Here is a 21,853-nt window from a genome sequence, read left to right as displayed (position 1 = left end):
ATCATGAAGAGAGTAGCAGTGGAGGGCTTTTGGCAGGAAAAAAGGCTTGGGTGGTCTGAAAGCACGAATAGCAAATACTTGGACTTTCCTTATACAGGAGATGTGATTTTACATGATTACTATCCATTTTGTACTGCCTACCTTGTGAAAGCAGCACTGAACAAACACTTAAGCAAAGCAAATATTCTCATCTCAAATGTAGGACAGTCTCTTAACCCTTAGCAATGAGAATCAGCCCTTTAAAGACTGGTCCTCCCATCAAAAATGCTCACACTTAACTATTGCCCAGGTAAACTGAGTCAGTTACTAAGCAAGCAGACAGTTGCATGCTGCTGTCGTATATGGAAATCAGTGGGCATCTTTAGCCCATTGTAATGATTAACCACTAGGGAATGGTCAGGCAGTACAGGATCTGCATATTGTAGGGCCTGCTGAGATTTAGGCATAAGGAAGTTCAATTAACCTCCTTCTTTGGTTAGGTGAATCTGATCACCTATGCAATAGCCTTCTCTTGGTGCCTAGTACCCCGTGATCCACATTTGACATTTTTCAGATTTTCTAATCAGACATGCATGTCTGATTAAATGTGCAAAAATGCACATTTTAAAGCAGTAATTCTGAAAAAGACACTGCAATGTGTTACTAATGTGTGATTTTGTACCAAAGGATGGCCTGTGCTTCTACAGCTTTGTCCTGCTTTTCTTGGAAAGAGTATTCTTAAAACATCCTCCATCTACCTACTTACAATATGAATAGCAGTCTCTGAGGAGATCATGTAACATCCTCTGTCTTCTCTTCTGTCACTTACTTTGGGTCCTCCCCAAAGCCATTTAACACAGGGAACAACAAATTCTGACCAGTAAAGTGTGCTCCTTGGCAGACCTGAAAGATCATACCTGAATAACAGAGCATGAAAGTTGCCACTCACAAATGTATTCGACTGGTGTATTGAGGCCATAAGTTCCAAAATGCAGACAACAGAATAAAGAAAGTGAAAAAACAAAAACCAAAAAACTCCCTATTCAGAAGAAAACCTGCTAACTTGTGACAGTCAATCATAGAATCACAGAACAATTTGGGTTTGAAGGAACCTCAGGAGTCTGTAGTCCAACTCCAGTTCAAAGCAGGGTCAGCTCTGAGCTCAGACCAGGTTATTCAGGGATTTACCCAATCAAGACTTCAAAATCTCCAAGGATGAAGACAACCTCTCTGGGCAAACTGTTGCAATGCTTAACTGTCCTTACAGTGAAAAAGATTTCCCTTATATCCAGTCAGAACATCTCTGGTTTCAATTTATGTCCACTGTTTCTACATCTCCCACCATGCACTGCTGTAAAGATCTTAGCTCCATCTTCTTGATAACTTCCTCAGGTATTGGAAAGCTGCTGTTAGGTCCCTCCTAAGCTTTCTCTTCTCCGCTCACATACTTAAGACTTTTACTGAGCAAGGACAGAAACTGGCATAGGTTTAAATATATCTGAAACTTAGGTCCTGAATCACCATTTGGCTCTGAAAACCTAGGCCTATCAGCATCAGTACAGTCTAAAAGCCCTTTGCCTGCTTTGCTGATAAGAAAAGAATTATGATCTGCAGTGCTGAAGGCTTGAGAACTTACGCATCTCTTGGCCCTTCCTGAGAGAGATCAAAGACCTGGCGTGGATTCAAATACCACATAAACATTTGGAGAACTTTGGTGCCCTGGGAAGAGAGAAAATTGAAGGAAAGAAATTATGAGTAAGTTAATGATTATTAGAAATAATACTATTTATTATTCACTGCATTCAGACTGCCATTCTTTCTTCTGTGCTTTATAAAGCAAACATAAAGCAAGAAAAAGAAAAAATAAAGAGTCATAGCAGATGACTGCTCTATAGAATTGTCATGTGACCCACCAGTCCGGGGGCGGCAAAGGGCACACATGTCTACATATAGACTAAATTTAACAACACAGATGACTAATGGTTCATAAGAACAGAAATTCTGGGTCAGACCAAAGGTTCACTGCCCACAGTAACCTGCAAGAAGAGACCTCTGCTCTTCCACATCATTCTTAGCCTACCATCCACAACAGAAAGGAGCTGAATGGACTTCTGGACAAAGTCACCATCATGCAGAACAGCCTCCTGCCCAACATCCAAGGCATGACACTGCTGTGACCTTCACCATCACCACTATGAATACTCATAACCGTAACCCTCTACCATCTCATGAAGCAGAAATCAAGGACTCTATGGGCTACAGCTGCCCCAATGGTCCCCTCAGTGCAATGTGGCCAACCCATCGCCTGAAGAGATAATTTCTGCCTCCTCAAACTCTAGGGCTTATATTCCACACACTCAATTCTCTTCCTTCATGTTCTGCCCAGACACGAAGTGGCAGGATCTCTTACTAGCAGAAGTTGGCTAAGAACCCCATTGGGCCAGCCTGTACTCCAAAGTAATTCAAAAATACATTTCAGACATAGCCCAGGGGATGCAAGATGGAAATCTTTGATGGAGCAACATGTGAGGTTATGTTCACAGAGCAATTAAAACCAAGTCATGGTCCTTCTACAGAGATGTCTGTCTTTATGCCATGTGTAGCTGGCTGCAGTCCTTCCCAAAGGAATTTGATTCTATCTACACTTCTTTGTCCTGTGATGCCTGCAGGCAAGAGTACCAGTGGGCAGTGCCTACTAACTCCTTGTACATTTTCAGGGAGCAGCATGCACTGTTGGAGGTGCTCTGCTCTGCATCCCATCATTCACCATTTTTATGTTTTATTAACTTTTGACCTTCCCTTTTTCATTCTTTGTTGCTATAATTACTTGCTTCTCCCTCATTTCTTTTTCATTAGTTTCCCCTTCTTAAGGAGGGCTCTTCTGTCTGACATATCTGACAGCTTCCCCTAAGTGGAGAACTGAGAAGAACAGCAAAGTGCCTAGAAAAAAGAATAAGAACAGAGAAAACCAATGTGGTGCTTCCTTTAGGAAGGTATCCAGCTATTTGCAGTTCATAGAAGTCCTGAGCCCAGAGTGGGGGGGTTCCAGGAGTTTGGCAACCCTCAGGGTTTTCTCTTCTCTTCCAAATCTCCCCTTGAATCCATGTAAACTCTTAGCATCCACAGCATCCCATGGCAAGGAGTTCCACAGCTGAAGTAGTTGCACACTGTGGGAAGAAGCACCTTTTTTTTCTTTATTTTGAGTCCAACTCCTAGCAGTTTCATTTGGCACCCTCCCTAATTCTTGTACCAGGAGATGAAGTGAACAGCAGCTATGCTATTCTCCATGCTCTCTAGGCTTCTGTTATATCCTACATCAATCTTCTCTTTTCAGCTAGAAGGCCCTGTCTGTTAAAAGGCACTCAGATTAGTTGGTAAACAAAAAGCAGCAAAACTAATCTGGAAAACATTCACTTGGATAAATTTTAATTCCAAGAGCCCTAAGAAAGAAGTATGCCTTTGAGACTATGTTAGTCACTGAAATTTGGTTCTTTACAGTATATACAGATTTACAGTACAGGACCAGAAGGGATTTTTTTTTTTTTCATGCCATAGAAATGTGTAGAGGCTTTCCGAGTGAAATTAGATCACTTGTAGGATAAAACAAGTATCTGAGACTTCTTTGTGGATCTCCATTTTCTGTGGAAAAATGAAGTCTCCTAAAAACCTCTGAACCACCATTTTAGATTCTTTCAAGAATAGGAAGATGACTACTCAAAGATTCAAGTACCCATTGAAGTAGAAAGGCCATTCAACACCAAGCACCTCTTCCAAGAGGCTGCAGTTCAGTTGCATAAAACTCTCCGTATCTATGACTGACCAAAAATTATTTTCATCTGCAGGAACACTGTTGTTAAAATAAAACTTATCTGGATCCAGGTGATGTTCTTACCTGATTCCCTCCACTTTTTGGATTGACAAAAACCAGAAGTGGTTTCATGAGTGGAGATGAGATAGGCTTTATCACAAATGGCCGACCTTTGTTATCCTGAGGAATAGAAGCAAGAAACAACTTTAATAAAAATTACACAAAGAATAAGTCTCCCTGGCATAACATAGTGAGTGCACTGTGGAGCCCTGACAAAACTACCTCAGGTATTGGAAATAGTATTGCCAGGTTAATGTGGTGCTCAGCTGGGACTAATTTATCCAGCTGAGACAATTTAGTAAGAAAATAAAAAGGAAAAAAAATCACTTCATGCTGATCCAAATTTATTTTTCTAAAAACTTCTCCTCAATATCCTTTCTCCCAAAACAATTATTCACCCAGCTCTAATACTGTGTCAGATAAATTGCTATTTTTTAATATGAAAAGTTTTCCAATAGAAAATGATACAAACTACTTATTTCATGAACTCCATCTAACAGACAAGTAGTATCAGCACTTAGTTACAAATGATCTGCTCTAGATCTGAATGCTTGGCCTTGCTGGCCTTCCCTCCTTTGAACGAATGTCATGTATTATGTCAATGAGATGAATATCTACTTGCAGGAAATAATACAAAGTCACCAAATAAATTTAGAAGCCAATAAGCAGTAGATTTTCATGAATTTGAAATGAAGTTTCAGTGGCTTCTTTAACTTCATGTGAATATACAGAAGAGCAGATATAAGCAGGTATTTCGAAAGATATAGATGACTAATCTTTCAGCAGAAACCATAACTCTCGAACTTGGGAGGGTTTGGATCTCTTTTTTTTTTTTTCTCCTCTATTTTACAAATGGATAAAACCCAGACATGCTGGAAATTTGTTAGGATTTTAGGAATATTTCCTTACTCACATTAGAGAGAGCAGCCAGGTTCCCCCAACAGCAGAAGTGAGTCAGATGCAGATATGGTCAGGGCAACAACAGATTTGCTATCCCATTCCAAGCTGCACTGATCAGATATAGGGCAGCTTCACAGACACCTTGAACAGCCCCAGTCACATGATTTGTTTCCTCTTATATTCCCTTTTTTTCCCCCCTTTTCTCCTCCAGAGCTCTTCCTCTTTACCACCCTCATCCCCTCCCAAATAAAGAGCCCGCATGTTTACCTGTTTACCATTGGCTCTAGCTTTGCTAACTTTACATCCTTCTTTGGTATTTATGATAGGGTTGCCCTGGTAATTTCTACCTTGGTTAGCAACCCTCTTAAACTGGTACACCCTTTTGTAATCTGTGGTGGCCTGCTGTTTCTCATGCTGCAGTCTTGTTAGATGTGCCACAAATCACAGCCTTTTGCACATGTACCTTAACAAGGTTTTTATAAGGAGTAATAGAGTGAGAAAACCATTCTCCTCCCTCCCCATGTCCACGGGACACCAGAGAGCTCAGCAGTAAGGGCGCTCACCTGGGCTGTGGCAGACAGACTCAAGTCTCTGGTCTGCAGCTCTCCCATCACCCAAGAGAGGACCATAACAAGAAAGCTCTGGCTATGCAGAGGTGAGTCTCCCTCCATCTCTCCCCATGAGATTGTTGTTCTTCATCTACGTAATTAATCCACTAGGGCAGGGACTAGAAACAAGGTCCTCTACCACCTAGGTGGTAAACCTGACCACAGAACCAGTCATTTGTTTTCTCTCTCTGACCCAACATCTATCTTGTAATTTTTAGAATCTTTACAACAGAAGATCTCCTGAAGGAAGCACCCTCAAACCAGAGAGGACCCTTGCAGTCAGTGCACTTATCAGGGATTTCACAAACCCAGCGTCACACCCCCGCTCTGCCAAAAGGGAACCAAGCATTTGATCCAAGTCTTTTACACCCCAAGTGAAGGCCATCTCATGAGGCCACTGGTCATTCTGAAGTCTGGTATGTTGTGGGGGGGTTTTTTGTTTTGTTTTTGTTTTTTTTTTTTKGGGGGGGGGGGAGAATCAACCAAGCAAATAAACTTCTCAAATGAGTTTTATCAAAACTTATCTCTTCCCATGAAAAGTTCATGGAAGTGGAATTTTCCAGTGGAAAAAAAAACATATTAAAAATGGCAATAAAAAAATTGAACTTTAAAATGAATATTTACACATTTAAACAAAAGGATCCTGATTTCCAGAGTTCTTTAATACCTACTTCATTGCCTCTTTTGCTGGTTTTTCTTTTAAAAGATGTTCTCTTCTTCCGCCGGGTTGAAGTCTTTAACGAGTTCTACAGCAAAAGGAAAAAGAATACATGAAAAGCAAAACAAAATTTAAAAGACAGGCCCAGACAGAGCCTCTTTATGAAGCTCTACCATGCATGTCCACTTGGAGGATGATAAGAGTATCTGGCACATGCGCGAAATTTAAATCACATGCGCTGCATGCTTTACACTTCCACACCACCGTTTATGGAGAAAGCCACACACGGAGACCAGACTGGTGCTTTGGAACTGGAAACTTTCCCACGCTGTGAGGGGGAAAAAGATCAGATGCTCCCATAGACTCACATAACACCACATGTTGTACCTGCCAACCCTCCCAATAGGGGTAGGAGACGCCCATTTCCCCTTCGGGGCTCCAGTCTCCTGCCCAATCAGGCTCGTCTCCTGGTATGGAGACCCCCTGCATAAAGATGTAATAAAAAACATGATAAATGAGATATTTTTCATGTTTTTTTTTGTTTTTTTGTTTTTGTTTTTTTTTTAGGAAAGAAAACAACAAGTTTTAGCTCTGGACCATTATGACTCAACATAACGTAGGCCACCATGGTGTATGATGCTGGCACTGCAAAGTCACTTCCAGCCTACCAAGCAGCTAGTGTAATCATCTGATAAGGAACTCTCACTGAATCGTTAACATTTAAGGATTCTGGGGGGTTTTCTTTTTTTTTAAACAACAATGTCGCTCATCTACAGAAAAAAAACGTAAAACTACTTGTATTTTTGCAGAACCTAGAAAATCAGAACTTGCATCAAGGCTATTCTCCAGACTGGTGATAGCCTGCTTAGTGATACTGAACCACAAAGTGTTCTGATATGATAAGAACAAACCAAAGGGGGGCTTTTTTATGACTGCAGTTACTGAATTAAAATATTTACAGGAAATCCTTCCCCTTGCCCTATGATTGAAATTTAGTAATATAGGAAACTCTGTAAATATTTTCTCAGCATTTCAACTCCTCGTCTAGCCACCACCAGGAAATCCAGTAAGACAGCAAATTAGAAGTTTATTGAACTTTTCTGGCTTCAAGAAGGGAGCAAGATCCGCTCACGTCATCCAAAATTTAATTTCTGTTCTGACCTTACTCAAAAGCATACTTCATTTAAAAGAGGAGGGGGGAAAAAAAAAGTAAATGACCAGAGATCAGCAAGTATATGAGCAGAAGTATTAATCAGTTACATCTGTCCTTACTTAATCCAGCTTGCTAAACAGCACCATCACCACATTAATGAGAACATTTACTAGATTCTCTGCTTAATCCTTAACAACCATTTCCAGAATTTCAGACCTTCAGTACGACACACCAGATACAGAGTTTAGTTTTTTCTCTAACTTCCCAGAAATGTAGAAAGCTCATGACCTGGCAGGCATCTAACTGAAATGCCTAAAAAGACTGCTGTCTTTTTCACCCCAACCAAGAAAAGACTGCTGTAGAGCACAGGTTCCCAATCTTTGTCACCTCTCAACTTTCCTTGTGGACCATGACATATTCATACCTTACTGCTTACTGAAAATACTGAAGACAATGACTCCTACTCTTCCCTACTTTGATACATATAAGAGCGATCTTGAAAGTATGATTAACCACAAGGACTGAACTGATCTGGGAAGTGGAGCTAAGCCCCTTCTTATCAGGGAAAGAGTAAAGGCAGGTCAGTAAAATCCTGCCTACATTAAAAAATAGTTTTAAAATGTTTAAATGTAGTTGTCTTTAAAACCAATTACAACTTAGCTCCTTTCTTGCCTATGGGTGGATATGGGAAGAGGCATACAACTACATTAGAGAAACAGTTCTAGTCTAGGCCTCCATCATGATTATGACTTTTTTTTCATTTCCACTCTCAAAAGGCAATAAAGTATGCTGCATTTTTGTTACAACTATGCTATCTCATGATTTTTAGCATACCTACATCTATAGTGTCAAGAGAACCTAAAGTTTTGCTGCAGTAATTGCAACTGCATGTCTATAGCAGATGAAGGGCAAAAAAGCTGACTAAATATATGCAGGTTTTCTTTGTAAACATGCAAAAGAATAACAGCCAAGAGTAATCATCAATCTTCACATGGTAAATGAAAGAAATTGATGTGTACTACTTTGTCCACATAACAAGAGGAATATTTTACAAAAACACAACGTTATTCAGCAAAGTACTTGATAGTAAAGCATACCTTTAAGTGTGCACCATATGTAAATCCTAACTTGCCTCTAGAAAGGAAACTTCTCCTTTGTGGATGTCAATTTGGCCATCTTCAAAGAGAGATTTTTGGTAATATGGCACGGTCACTACAGTTCTTCTAAGCAAGCTTAGCTAGATGAAGAAAAGAGTTGGAGTCTTTGTATAATGTTGGGCAGTGTGAGGGCCATGGACTACCTATCATGTGCAGATCCAGTGGATCCCTTTCACCCTTTTCCTTTGCATTTCAGCCTTCATTTTCAAAAGCATTTAGCATGCTGGGCTCCATACGATGAAAATAATGAACATTCTATGGGAAGGTCAATCTTGACCATCTTCTGTCTGTTTACAAGCCACAGTCAGACAAGCTAGCTGACATCAGCAATCAAGTAAGGAAAGAAAGATGCCTAGGAGTATACTCACTAGCACTTTTTGAAGTTCCTCAGAGAGGGGTAAGGAGAAAACACCATACTTGCTCACTTTGAACAGAAACCTGGCATATTTACCGTTACTGCTTTTGCCTTCCCAAACAACAGAAGACAGGCTGAAACAGTAAGCCCATTAGCCAGATTCTCTTTGCTATCTACTTTTCTCCCACAACACAAGCATAGTAAATCCATTCCTTGTGGTAACAACGCTCAGGCTACCAAGCCTCACATGTAATGAATGACCACTAGTCAGAGTGTCCTGCTTTCGTAGACTGGGACAGGGAATTGATTTGAACTCCAGGAGATCAGAGCCAGTACTGAAGTACTGCTAACACTGTAGAGAAACACTGGAAATCAGTAAAGAAGTCACAGAAGTGGCTCATGGTCTGAAAAACATGAAATAGGTACTGGGAGTTTTCCATTCGTGTAAATCAATCATTACATACAGGGCTACCACCTATCCCAAAGCAATTTGAACCATTCTGAATGTTCTTCATCTTGTAATCAGTTGCTTGCAAGAAGCAAAAGCTCCCCATTTAGAATGTGGATTGTCAGCAGAGATTTGTCCTTAAGTAATTACAGCATAATGTTTTCCTACCATGATGTTGCTGGCAATCAGAGGGGAAGCTTGCTCTTTATTCAAGTTCAATAGTTGAAAGGTGGTGACCCAGGTACATAATAAGCATAGAAAAACATTTTTGTTTTTCCAAAAAGGAGAGAAATAAAATTAAAACAATAAAGAGAAACAAAAATTAAAAATCAAGGCAAGATCTTGCTACGAAAAGCCATCTTATTCACTTAAAAGAAACAACGAACAAACAAGATGAAGGCACCACTAAAATCAATTTCATATGAATAGGGAATTCAGTTCAGGAGTTGCCTATGACCAATGGGAGTAATTAGAGCTGAGGAAATAACTTATAACAAAAAGGCTTCTAGCCAATTTTTTTTTTTATTGTGAAACATACAAAAAAAAGATTGCTGTTTACACATTTATTTACTATATGAATTTTCAAAAATTTGTGAATTTTTTTCTATTCTGTAATTAAATGCAGTGAATATTTGATAGTGTTCATCAAACATGTATATAGGGTGAAGAGGGTTATAATACACAGAAGTAGAGCTGGTCAGAAACAGTAGGAGGGGAGATGAATTTCTTTAAAACAAAACAATATGTAGTCTTCTGCCAAAAATCTGAAAACTGCAAGGTGCTACAGTATTTTCTACAGAAAAAAGATGCATTCCCCAGAACTAACATTGCATTGGCTGCTGCTGAGAAGTTTCATGGAAACAAGCCCATCCTCTGTGCTAAATATCATTCTGATTTATCTAAAGCTTCAGTTACTCAAGAGAAGGTTTCTGCATGCTGCTGACCAAGAATTTCAAGGACTTGTCATACGACTGAAGGGGGGGGGAGGGGGAAAAACAGATTGAAGTGCATTATCTCCACTCATGACTCACAAAGCTAACAGATATTTAAGCATAACATTAAGCCTTTATTTAAGAGCAATTTATTTTCATGAGCTACAGTCAACTAATTTTTTTTTTTTAATCAGAAATTATTTGAAAAAATAATGAAAAAATAATGGATATGAAAGAAAGTCTCTAAAAATACTATTAGGAGGGCACCCTGTTTTGGCCAACTACCAAATCAACAGAAAATTAGAAGTGTAGATTTTTCTTCTTAAAAATAAAAGTATCAAGAAAGACTTCTTTTGATTTAATCAGTTCAGACATGGATACTGTTATGCTTTTTTTTCTTGTTATTAAAAATATTTTGTATTTGTAATATTCTTTTCCTGATTTTGGTTAAAAGAGCAGTGACTGCAATGTATTGCTGGTCCCAAAGAGGTTTTTTGGTAAGCCAGAAATGATATACCAAATTCAATATTTTTTTTGTAAGAAAATATGCTACAAAGCATATGAAAGGTTTCTAAAAAATGGTGACTTAAGCAATTTGAAAAAGAAATACATTAGAAATATGCTGGGTGAAAATAAAATTTAGTTTTCTCATCATTTCTAGGAAGAGGTTAGGACCTCTGGCCACAGGAAGGTGGTTCTCAGATCAGTTCTCTCCCTCCCCCAGTGCGTGTGGGGTTAAGTTAAATGATTAGATTACAGTCAGTAAAAAACATATCTGGCCTTTGCATCATAGGCCATGGTTTATGCTTCCTTAGAACAGGGAGCTTTAGGCAAAGTATATGACGCATATCCCATCTAGAGTTCTGAGATGTCCATCATCTTCCCACACACAAGCTAGTTGAAGTGTCTGGTTGAAAAAAGGACACTCACCCCGCACTTGAAAGTGGTTAGAATTTCCTGCAATTTGTTACACACAAAATACTTTGTCCAAAACACCCTCGATCCAAAGATATTTTGTCACCTCCGAAGTATGGGTCTCAGCCTGCCAGGAGTCAGGGACTCGGTGCTTTCAGTCTCCTTGCCTCCATGTCAATGCTGCAGGCAGGAAGTTCAAGGACCCTAAAGGTACTCAGTTTCCAGGGCTGGACTGCAACAGTTAGTGAATCTGCCCTAGTGGTTTCCAGCCTGAGGAACTACCTCATGGAACTACCTCCAGACCACGGACCCTTAAAGTCACAATTTCTGTGGCTAATGGCCAAAGCAGAGCTTCCAGGCACTCTGCCATGGAGCCTGGTGCCTGAAAGACCCAAGAAGACTGATAGACCGCATGGTCCCTTTAAGGGCACAGGGAAAGAGCAAGCCTCATTTTTGTGGCAAATACCACATAGGTGCTCAAAATTAGCTAAGGAGAGGAAGTCCCTGCTGATGACTCAGACAGATTCTTAAATGAGAGAGGAAAAAAATTTCCCTGGAGGAGGCTGCAGTAAAACGAACAGAAGGAGGAGGAGCATGGAAAAATATACCAAAACTACAGAGATCATTTGTCAGAGATTCTTGATCTAAAGGAGAAATAACAGCCTCTTTGGCTGATTTTTTTAATTACACTATACTTTTTTTTCCACTATATTTTTTCTTTTCTTTTCACTTGTTCCTTAATATTAAGTTTGTGAGAAATACTGCTTGCGCAAAAATCTGACAGTTATATCCCCAGACTGGTACTAAAGAATGACCAGCATCCTAACTCGGACATTTTCCAGTTTCATGAAGGAAGTCTCTGTATCTCTTAGTGCCTTGTCTGCAGCCTAAGCTTCTCAGCTTCTTGCCGCCAGCCAGGACACAGAGCCAGAAAGCTCTGGGTCATTTCCCAGGGACTGAAGTGCTGACATAAGAACTGCACATCACTGCTTGATAAAACCAGAATTTCTGTCAATGGCGGAAAATGACAAGAATATGTGAGTAGGAAGTTTCAATGTCCAAGACAGTTTGTTTCAGAAAAGTATTGTTTCAATGCTTCTTAAATGCAGCTTTTACCAGCATTTCTGGTTTCCTGATACGTTCAATGTTTGTTTGGCTATCTGTTTCAGCTCAGCCTGGAGTGAAAACTGACTTTCAAAGAATGATGAGAATCCCCTTTTGTGTTTTGGCCAGCTCTCTTTTGGACAACTTCTCTCCTTATTGCATTGATCAGTGCATTATCTTCTCTAAAATTCATCACATCCATTATAAAACCTTAAAGTCTAATCCTCATTACCTGCAACTAAATAAGCATGTGGGATTACCGCTGGAATTCAGCAAGCACTGATGTGAATAAAACATGATTGTTTAAACGTCCATTGACGACAAATTCAGATGGATGCCAGTCCAACCACAGCCAATTCTTACTACAATTCAAGTGAATGTTTGTGGACAGTTTTTCCTGTGTTTGCTCAGCTCTATTTAATGAAACATGCTTGACTGCCTACAACGCGGGGGACTTCTTGCAGTACACTCTAGCTGAAGTCACAATAAGAGGAACAAACCTGACCTGGACTGCTCAGAACAAAAGTCTTATTTGTTGCTAATGGTCCCAAACAGGCAAAGGAAGGAAACCTACTGAAGGGCTGGATGGAAGGGCGGGAAGATACAGGTTCATAGTCACCATGAGTGTATGCTGTGTTTCAGGGATATAGACAGGGTTGAACAGGCATGCCTTAGTGGAGGAGTACTGAGAGCCGAAGCCAGGCTGGTCCTGCACAGCCATACAGCTTCAGAAACAGACATCAGCATGCAGTTACCTGAGGTTTCTTCACCTTAATGATCCAGGTGGGAGGCACAATGACAGCAGCATGAGCCCCCAGGGAACATGGCTCCTCAATGTGATGTAGCATGAAACAGGTGACTTTGTTATGAAACTGGAAGAGAAGAAAAGAGCAGAGTCAATAAGAAGAACAAGAAAGATGAAGGGGAAGCACGGAGAGGTAGGAAAAAAAATGAAAAGTGCAAAAATTGAAGCAATGTTCCAAACTTCACCATCTTTCCAAGTCCTCTAGACCATGGGAGTTTTCGGAATGTAGAAATAAAGTTCACCTTCTTAGCCATGCTTTCTACCAAAAAACCTGCCCCTAGTTAAACACACATTGGACCACAATCCAGGCTAACACAGTTGTATATATTAAGAGCCCATTGGCTCCCTCAGCTGGCAGCAGCAGGATGTTAATAGGAGGTAGCCAACAGCAGTATTGTGCAGCAAGACTTCTCCTAGGAAGAGTCATGTGTCAGGCAGGAGAAACTGTGGAATATCTTTGAATGAAAGGAACAGAAGGGGAAAAACTAAGGCTGAATCCCTGAGAAAGGGAACCCTGAGAGCCAGGACAAGTGAGATTGCTTACAGTGAGGCCACTGAGAGAAGCTGCTACTGCTCTCCCCAAGTATGGTCTACTTACCGCCTGCTTGCACCAGGAACAACTGATGGCCACAATCTCTTTACTATGGAAGGAAAATTTCTGCTGAAAGCCCTGGAATAAGCAAGAGAAAAAGGATTAAATTCCTCCTGAATACAAGACACTTGACACATGTAACACTTGCCAGGTGACTATGCTAGGCTAAACCAATTCAAGGTGGTCATATACATTGCTTCAGCCTCAAAGTTCTTAGACACCAAGCCTAAATAAAATATTGACAAGATTCATAGTGAAGGTTCTTCAACTGGGAGAATTTCATCTTCACACACACATTTTAAAAATACTTCCAAAAAATTTTCTGCTTTTTCTTGAATTTTGTAGCCAAGAAGGAAACGGAAGAAGAAACAGAGAGGTAATGACTGCTTTAATGGATTCCACAGATCCAACTAAGATGCAGATTTTCTATTGAACAAAACATTTTCTCATTGCCATCTTTTTTCCCTAAATACAGACAAGATTATTATTATTTTTTTTAATACAACAGAATACAATCAACTACAATGCTATGTGGAAATGTTCCAATAGGAAAATTAAGTTTAGTGTTTTATTGAGCTGACTCAGATCAAAATCTTTTTAGTCAGTTCCAAAAAGAAGATGCCCTGATTCAAACCAAACAGATATAAAACAAAATATTTCTTTATAGTATTAAAGCAAAAAAAAATCCACTATGAGCAAGTATGAAATTTTAGTCTCTCACAGAGGAGTTTCAGTTTGTAGAAAGTAATTTCAGCAGATATATCACTTGGCTTTAAGTTATAAGGCTAGAAAAGATCATTGGGTCACATACAATTTTCTTGCACATAGCACAGGCAATGAACGGCAACTGGAGTTATAGTCTAAAAACTTGTGTCCGGTTAAAGCTTATTTTATCCGGAAAAAGAACAGATCTGGGTTGACGGCTGCAGAGATAGAAAGTCCAGCACTCCACTGGATGGCTTGTTTTAGTCACCTTCACTAAGATTAGACTTATTTCAAATTTGCAGTTGTCTGCATCCTTTAATCATAGACTTTTATCAAGCTTTTCTCTACTACATTAAGGAGCCCTTACAGCACCCAGAGTTCTCTTCCTAATTGAAAGACTCTCTACCAGGTCATGAAGTCATGAGTCAGTTTTCTTTTTGACACACTGAGTTTTACTTAAATCTTCTACCTGTTGTTCAGTGTCCAAGATCCAGTGTGAAGGGTTATGATAACCTGAATTAGTAACAACTACAAGAACATTGCCTCACTGCTTCCATAATCAAGGTCCCTCTTATCCTAGCTTCTGTGGAAAAGACAGGAAGATGGGCATATGCAGAAAAATGAGCCCATTGGTGCTAAATGCAATGAGAACGTCAAGAGCACTAAGAAGAAAGAACTAAACTAACAAGCAAAAATCCATCCGAAGATGGACTGGTCTTGTCAAGTGAGGAACTGAACTATAGTCTGTCCATAAGTGATGGCAGAGAACAGCCCTGTCAAGGCACTGAAGAGGAGGAGTCTCTCCCTGTCTGCCTGCCATGCAGAAGTGTGTGTTGCAGCTATTTGTCCAGTAGCAGGCTTCCCCAGTTCATGTTCAAACCAGCCTGCCAGATACACCACACCACCAATTTAGGACCACTGTATAGAATTTTAGCTTGTGCCACCTAGATTTTTCTAATTCATCCCCTAATCTCTCAAATTTTGCATTCAGAAAAACTCCAAGAGAACATTTTTCATAATGATAGTGACTTGGCTTATTCAGGTTCAGTAATGGAGTATAGCCAAATGTCTTCACGAAGACAAGCTGGCCAGCTGCTTCTGACTGGGCAGATCTAGCCTACCATTCAGCACAGGCGTGAAAACAAAAAGAGTGACAGTAGGTATGATATGAGTGTTGGAACAGAGGTTTTACACGGGACAGATCTCTATTCTCACTCGCTTAGATTAGCGCTTCTTAATGTTTTTCATAAATCTTACTCCTTGTCCCAAAATTTTAAGAAGAGAATTATTATCAGCCCCTCATGAACATAAATTTTTTTGTTTTGTTCTGAGTTTAACAAGCAGGAGAGAAATTCCTCTCTCCCAAAACTTCAGCTAATAAAACCTAGAATCCACTACACTGATACCATGGCCTGCCAGTGGTGTATTTTAAGCATATGGACTGAGCAGCTTGTCTGGTTTTGGGTGGATCGTTTTTCATTTATTCAGTAAGCCATTTGGCTTTTAGGGAGTCATTAGAGAAAATGAAACAGCAATAAAAATATGTTAATGATAAGTAGCAATGAAACATCACTATTCTTCCTCAAATTGCTTTGCAAATGTGAACTAATTCCTCCTAAAGATAAGTGTTTGAGGTAAGTTAGTAATTATTTGAAACCCAGCTTTACTAATAAAGGAACTGATGAAATAAAATGACAACTATGAGGCTGAACCACTGGAGCCCCCCCATATTCCAACAGAAATCATCTCTTCTTCCTGGGGTCTTCCCTCAGTGAGAAAGGAAACAAAAATCCAGCTTTCCTATCTTGTTCCTGGGTCACGCAAGGAAGCCTTACACACAAATTCAGAAATTTTGGGATGGAAAATTAATTCCACCTTTGTGAGAATATCAACCAAATAGTACCTGATTAGCCCTGATTCACTGGAACCTGATTCCTGTGCAACACATGAAATTCCATGCTGTGAGCTGCTCCTGTGAATGCAAACAGTTGTGCATACCAGAGGAAATATATTTGGAGGAAAAGAGCACCTGAATCCCCAGGCTGCACTGGTGATTAGAACCTGTCCAAATAACTGGGATCAAAGTCCACATTAATATAGGCACACATACACACAAACACAGCACATACAAATGTCTAGCTCCAGCCAGTCCTGGTTATTTCCCCAAACCTATTTACCATTAAGAATACTTTCAGATCGGTGTTAGGGGGAATAATGATTTATTATTGCACATATTTTCCTAAGATATGTATTTCCTTTCTACGGCTCTCAGAGGTCTTCCAGTGCATCATTACTATATGAGAGCTAGGTATTTTTACAACTCTAATACTGACAGCAACAGAAACACTTGGATGGTGATCTCTGCTAAAATATCTGAGAAGTGGAATTGCCTTTCTACTAGAAATTTGAACTTTACCACTATATGCAGAGAAAACATACTGCACTGCAACAATCCATAGGCCTTTAAAGGCAACACATAAGAGATTATGAGAAGAGATTTATACTGTGGCTGCACACTGTGGCTATGGTGGACACACTGCTTTGGACACCACAAAAAGTAAAAAGAAACAAAATGGCTGTTCAGCACGATGGCCCAGAAGCGGCCTCAATCTCAGAAAATCCCTAAACCACTGCTAGCTGGTAAGTGGAATTATAGGAAGAAAGGATCATTCCAGGCTTCTATTACTGCATGTTGTCCACCCAGTGGACTGGGTACTGGACCACATGGACTTCAAGTCCAACCCTATCTGAACATTCTTATCTTGTACAATGCAAAGAAAAAAACCTCTTGATTCCTTTAATGATCCAAGGTAAAGAAGAGCTAAGAACAGCCAACAGCTACAAAACTAGGTTTCTTCACTCTGCAAGAGAAACAAACGAGGGGAGATACAAGAGAGGTCTTAAAACATCATGAATGGTGTAAAGAATGTGGCTTGAGAGTAATTATTCACAATCTCTTCCAGCACAAGAGCTATAGAGCATTAAACAAGTGGCAGGTTTGAAACAAACAAAAGGTGGTTCTTAACATTGCATGTAGTCAAGCCCAGGAATTCCTTGCTACAGGATGTCATGGATGCTACAAGTTTACAGGAACTCAGGAAGGAACTAGATAATATCATAGGACAGAAAGTTATCGGGGGCTGTCAAATACAAAGGCACCATTCCTGGAAATTCACGAGCTGCAAATTGTTAGAGGCCAAGAGAATACTCTGGGGATGCATCACTAAACACCTTCCCTATCTTACACTTTTCCATAATTATCTATTGCAAGCCCTTGTTGAATATTGGGCTTGACAGTACTTTGTAGCCTAAATGAGGCTGTATAAGCTACATCCATACTAGCAAGTAATGTGGAACAGTAGAAGCATAGGTCCTATTGATACTGAGGAAACTATACACCAGTATTTTCAGAGGATTTTACTTTGGACTAGCTTTAGCCTGGTCCTGTGGACTGAATGCCCTTAGTTGTTGCAAGGCATTAGGAGAGTCCTTTTAATTAAGTTTAATCCAAAAGGAATTTTGTTCTTGTGCTCTAAGATGGTTCCATGGGTGAACCACGGTATGTGGTGATGATCAAGAGGATTGTATTTTGGAAGGGAATTTCATCTGAAGTAAAACACTAACATAGATACCTCTCCTCTCCGACTGCCTCAGAAAGGGTTAACAATCCTGCAGAAGGCAGACAACATATAAAGCCACAACACCAAGCTAAAGATATTGGAGAGCATTAACTCCTTTCCACAAACTTATGACTTGAAGTTCGAGATGCAAATATCCTTAACTCTTCATCTCTGCTTGCTTCACTCAAACTATTATTAATGACCACTAAAATATTTAGCTACCCAATCCCAGTCATGGGAGAGGACTAATAACCTCATAGAACAATGAGGTCTACAGATTCATTAGGTATTTCACGAATAATGCTTTCTTTTATTGCTTTAAATTTACTGCCATTCCATTTCAACGGCAGTCCCCTTTTTCTTGCATGACAAAAGGAAGGCAAGAGATAGTGTTCAGTCAGAGGCATAAGAAATGTAAGAGTGAGCACAAGAGGGATAAGTATTTGGCTATAAGAGACTGCTTTGACATTAAAATATAATGGGATTCTTTTTCTTGTTATTGTTTTCCCTAATCCTTTCCGTTTCTTAGCAAAACAACTCTCCTACAATATGCCCATGTTAGTCTTGGCAGAATATTTCTTATCTGAGGGGAAAACTGTGATTCCCTCTGAACCCTTAGTAATGTCAACCTTGATGGAGCCAAGGCTGATGAGTTTTAGGACAAACTGGTTATGTTGGCAACATGAATGTACCAAGCACAGGTACTGATGCAACAGGCACTAAGCACTACCCTTGCAAAATGAATTCCTCATACCCTCAGGGGTGATTCAGCTCAAAGGGGCAGAGGAAGAAGGAAATATTACTCCAGTGTCTTATATTAAGAATGCTGCATGTTAAGTGCCTCCTTGCATTGTTTGCATGCCACTTGCCATAAAAACCATCACACCTTATAGCATCTTGCCTTGCTGCAGCTGGTGATCTGCATCAGTATCCAGAGTCAGATGGATACAAATCTGGTTTCCTGATTCTGACTAAAAGTGCCATGGCATGGAGACAAGACACAGGCTTTGTTACTATGCTGAGGATAAGAGCCTTAACCAAGAAGCCCAAGGATGCCACAGCCTTCCTCCTCCTCATTTTCATCAGCCAGTGCAGTGTCTTGTCCCATGACATATGATGTGCTTATTGCTGCACAGATGCCATGGCCTTTCCTCTTCCCATATGTGAATCAGGGTGGCAGTCCCTCAATATATCAGGCTTGTCATTTTCTGCTTAAGACAGGCCAAGTTTTAGAACAGAATAATTTAATGGCTGGAAGGAGCTACTAACTACCCTGAATGCATAAGTGATAAGTGCCCAGTGTCATGGCTGTGATGCAAAGAAATTCTTACCTTTCCACACTGCTTACATTTCCCCTCCTGCCTCCGCCTGTGCACCCAGTGATGTCGGACAAAGTTCTGCAAGGGAAGGACAAGGAAAATGCCATAGGAAGTGAACAGTAGCTTGTGCTCAGAGGTACCATCTGTGTAAAATTGGTTTACAGGCATAGAAGGAAGGGGGCCTTCAATCATGCATGATTGCCAATGCAATCATTTCTGGAGCAAAATGCAGCAGCTGCCCCATGGGAAACCCCAGACACAACCAAAACTGCAGGAGGAATAAGGACGCGATGTTGTTCTTTATCCACGTTGCAATTGCGGCCAGAACTACTCTCTCAGTACCCTTCTACAAAAAGAAGAGAGTAAATTACATTACATAGACATAATAATCATCTAAAAGACCACAGAATTATCTAAAGGCCACCGCGTTCAGCCACAGTATAGGGCCGAGTTTTACCCTACCCTTGGGGTATAGCCTTGTAAAGCAAAAACATACAGGTCAGTGCAGGGGAAGGGAAAGAGGGTAGGAGGAAGCACCTTTTTTTCTCTCTGCTGGGGCTGCTTACATCCTGGATGGCAGCCGAAGATGAGCAAAAAGCAGGAGGGAGTGCAGGACTCCTGCCCCTGCTTCTGTGCCGGCAAGGGGGTTAGCAGGAGTCTCACCTGCACCCTGTCATTATTCCAGCCAGCACAGTGGTGCCCATGTGGCAGGGACCTGAACTACCTACTAGCAACAAGCTGTGAAGTGACACTGCTACAGAAATGGGAGGGGGACCCTGCGAATTTCCCCAGTTATTCTCCCCCCCTCCCCCAACCACCAAAAACAAAAAGGTAAAACAATGGCAGTCACCACTAAGCCTTCTCCCATACCATGATTACTCTTGTCAAAAGGGATTCTTAGTCATATGAGACTGACAACCAAAGCAACTATTTAATTAAGAAAAAAGAGAGGAATGCTAAACAAACAAAAACCCCTAATGTTTAAATAAGTTTCAACAGTTATCTTCCTTGGCTGGGACGTCTTTCTTTGGAGACATTGGCTTTAACTATATATCTGTCTTACTGATGTAAACAAGAACAATAAATACCCAGCACCTTAAAAGGGGCTGAATTCATATGGTAGCTGGAAGCAAACAATAAGTTTTTTGAATGTTTGATTTTTGTAGACTATCAGACTAAAATTGTTTCTAGAAAAAGTGAGGGGAGAGGCTAACAGAAGGACATGGAAGCAGAAAAAAAATAATCAAAAATACTAGTTCAAAAGTCAGGAAGAAAGAAAGAAATGATACTAAAAAAAGAAAAAAGACAGAATGGCTGAATGAATGGGAAAAGAGACAGCAGAAAGAAGAAACGATTCCTGTTAGTGTAAGTAATATAGTGCTTCAGCTAGAATTCATGTTACGTTCATTCTGGGGAGGAGAACATGTCCCACAGGAAGCAAGATCTCTGTCTACAACTCCTCTGAATCTAAAAGCACTGCTAAGACTCCACACCAGGTGAGTCAGCACACAAGTCGAAGGAAAAGCAATTGTCATTTGTGCATTACTCACTTCTCTTGGAGATCTGGAACCCCCTTCTCGGAAAGTCGGTTTGCAGCGGAAATTAATCTGCCATTAAAATAAAGCAGTTAGAGCTGAAAATGAGCCAAGAGAGAATTTACTCCAATTGTTGATCTAGACTGGACTTCAAAAACATCAGCTTCAGTAGCTAACAAAGTAACTTACCTGGCTGTTATAAAATCTCTCTTCATGTGCCGTAATACTACCTCTTGCTAGATCTCTACACAGCTCTCATCCTCACTAATGCTACAGCTGCCTGCTCAGTTCACCTGCTTAACCTATCTTCCCCTATCTTCCCCCGGCCTAGAAGAAAACCATTTCATCTGCTTTTATGAAGAAGGTCATTTGCAACCAAAACAGACTTAAGCAGAAGTCTCAAAAGTCAATGGAAGCTGGAAATCTAACTCTGTAAGACCCTTTTGCACATCTCAGGTTTAGGCCCTCATACACGAAATCTGTGAAGAAAGCATCTTCATTGACATCAAGAACTGTGCAAGTTACCCTAAGTTTCTACCTTTTGCTTAGACTGTTGTTGTTTTATCCACTCCCCACTCTCCAAACCATCTGAGCAGCATAATACTGCCTCATGCAGTAATGCTACCTCTCTCAGAGGGGAAAGAAGAGGCAGAAGGTAGGACAAGTTTCCGTAAACAGAAAACGTTTTAAAGAAATTGAAGAAGAAAAAAAGCATAGAATAAGTAAACAGGAAGTCTGATGAGAAAAAACACAACAGCTTTCGAGAAAAGAAAACAAACAGAAGTAAGAGGAGAGGGAATGAAGAGAGAAGAAAAAAGAAAAAAAAAGGAAAAGGGGGATCCACAGAGAGAACTAAAGGGAAATGAGATAAGGATGCAGTAAATGAAATGGATTCAACCTTAAGGTTTTTTTCTTTTGACTAGCCTTGAAAGAACAAAGCACTTAAAGATACTGCACAGCCACACTTTTACTATGAAGGTAGAAGGGTCGAGTTTCCACTGTTTTAAATACAACCCATCTCCTTCCCATATAAACTTCCCTCATTTAATATGGCCTTAGAAATAATAACTCAAAGGAGGGGGAAAAAAAAAAGAAAAGAAAAAAGGTAAGTGAAAATATTTGTTTATCAAAAAAGTGAAATCCACAACACTGCTAATCTTCCTCCTTTGCTCTTCATCTGGAGTTGCAACTCGTTTTTTC

The 21,853-nt window shown here is 40.2% G+C and overlaps 1 protein-coding gene across 3 annotated transcripts in view; it reads right to left on the bottom strand.

Moving 5' to 3' along the window:
* DGKI (diacylglycerol kinase iota) overlaps nucleotides 1-12,940 on the bottom strand; it is a 115,958-nt gene extending 103,018 nt beyond the window's left edge. For all 3 annotated transcript variants that reach the window (XM_026083890.1, XM_026083891.1, XM_026083889.1), the window contains exons 1-4: nucleotides 12,833-12,940; nucleotides 6,027-6,101; nucleotides 3,872-3,967; nucleotides 1,616-1,698 (exon numbers count right to left, since the gene is read on the bottom strand). In XM_026083890.1, the coding sequence (XP_025939675.1) occupies nucleotides 1,616-1,698; nucleotides 3,872-3,967; nucleotides 6,027-6,101; nucleotides 12,833-12,925 (347 nt within the window). In that variant the 5' untranslated portion in view covers nucleotides 12,926-12,940. The remainder of the gene's footprint in view (nucleotides 1-1,615; nucleotides 1,699-3,871; nucleotides 3,968-6,026; nucleotides 6,102-12,832) is intronic.
* Nucleotides 12,941-21,853: the final 8,913 nt, after the last annotated feature.

Source organism: Apteryx rowi, unplaced genomic scaffold, assembly GCF_003343035.1.
Source record: "Apteryx rowi isolate R43461 unplaced genomic scaffold, aptRow1 scaffold_62, whole genome shotgun sequence".
Classification (NCBI taxonomy): Eukaryota; Metazoa; Chordata; class Aves; order Apterygiformes; family Apterygidae; genus Apteryx; species Apteryx rowi.
Note: the sequence above shows the minus strand (reverse complement) of the source record. Positions and strands in the feature narration are given on the sequence as shown.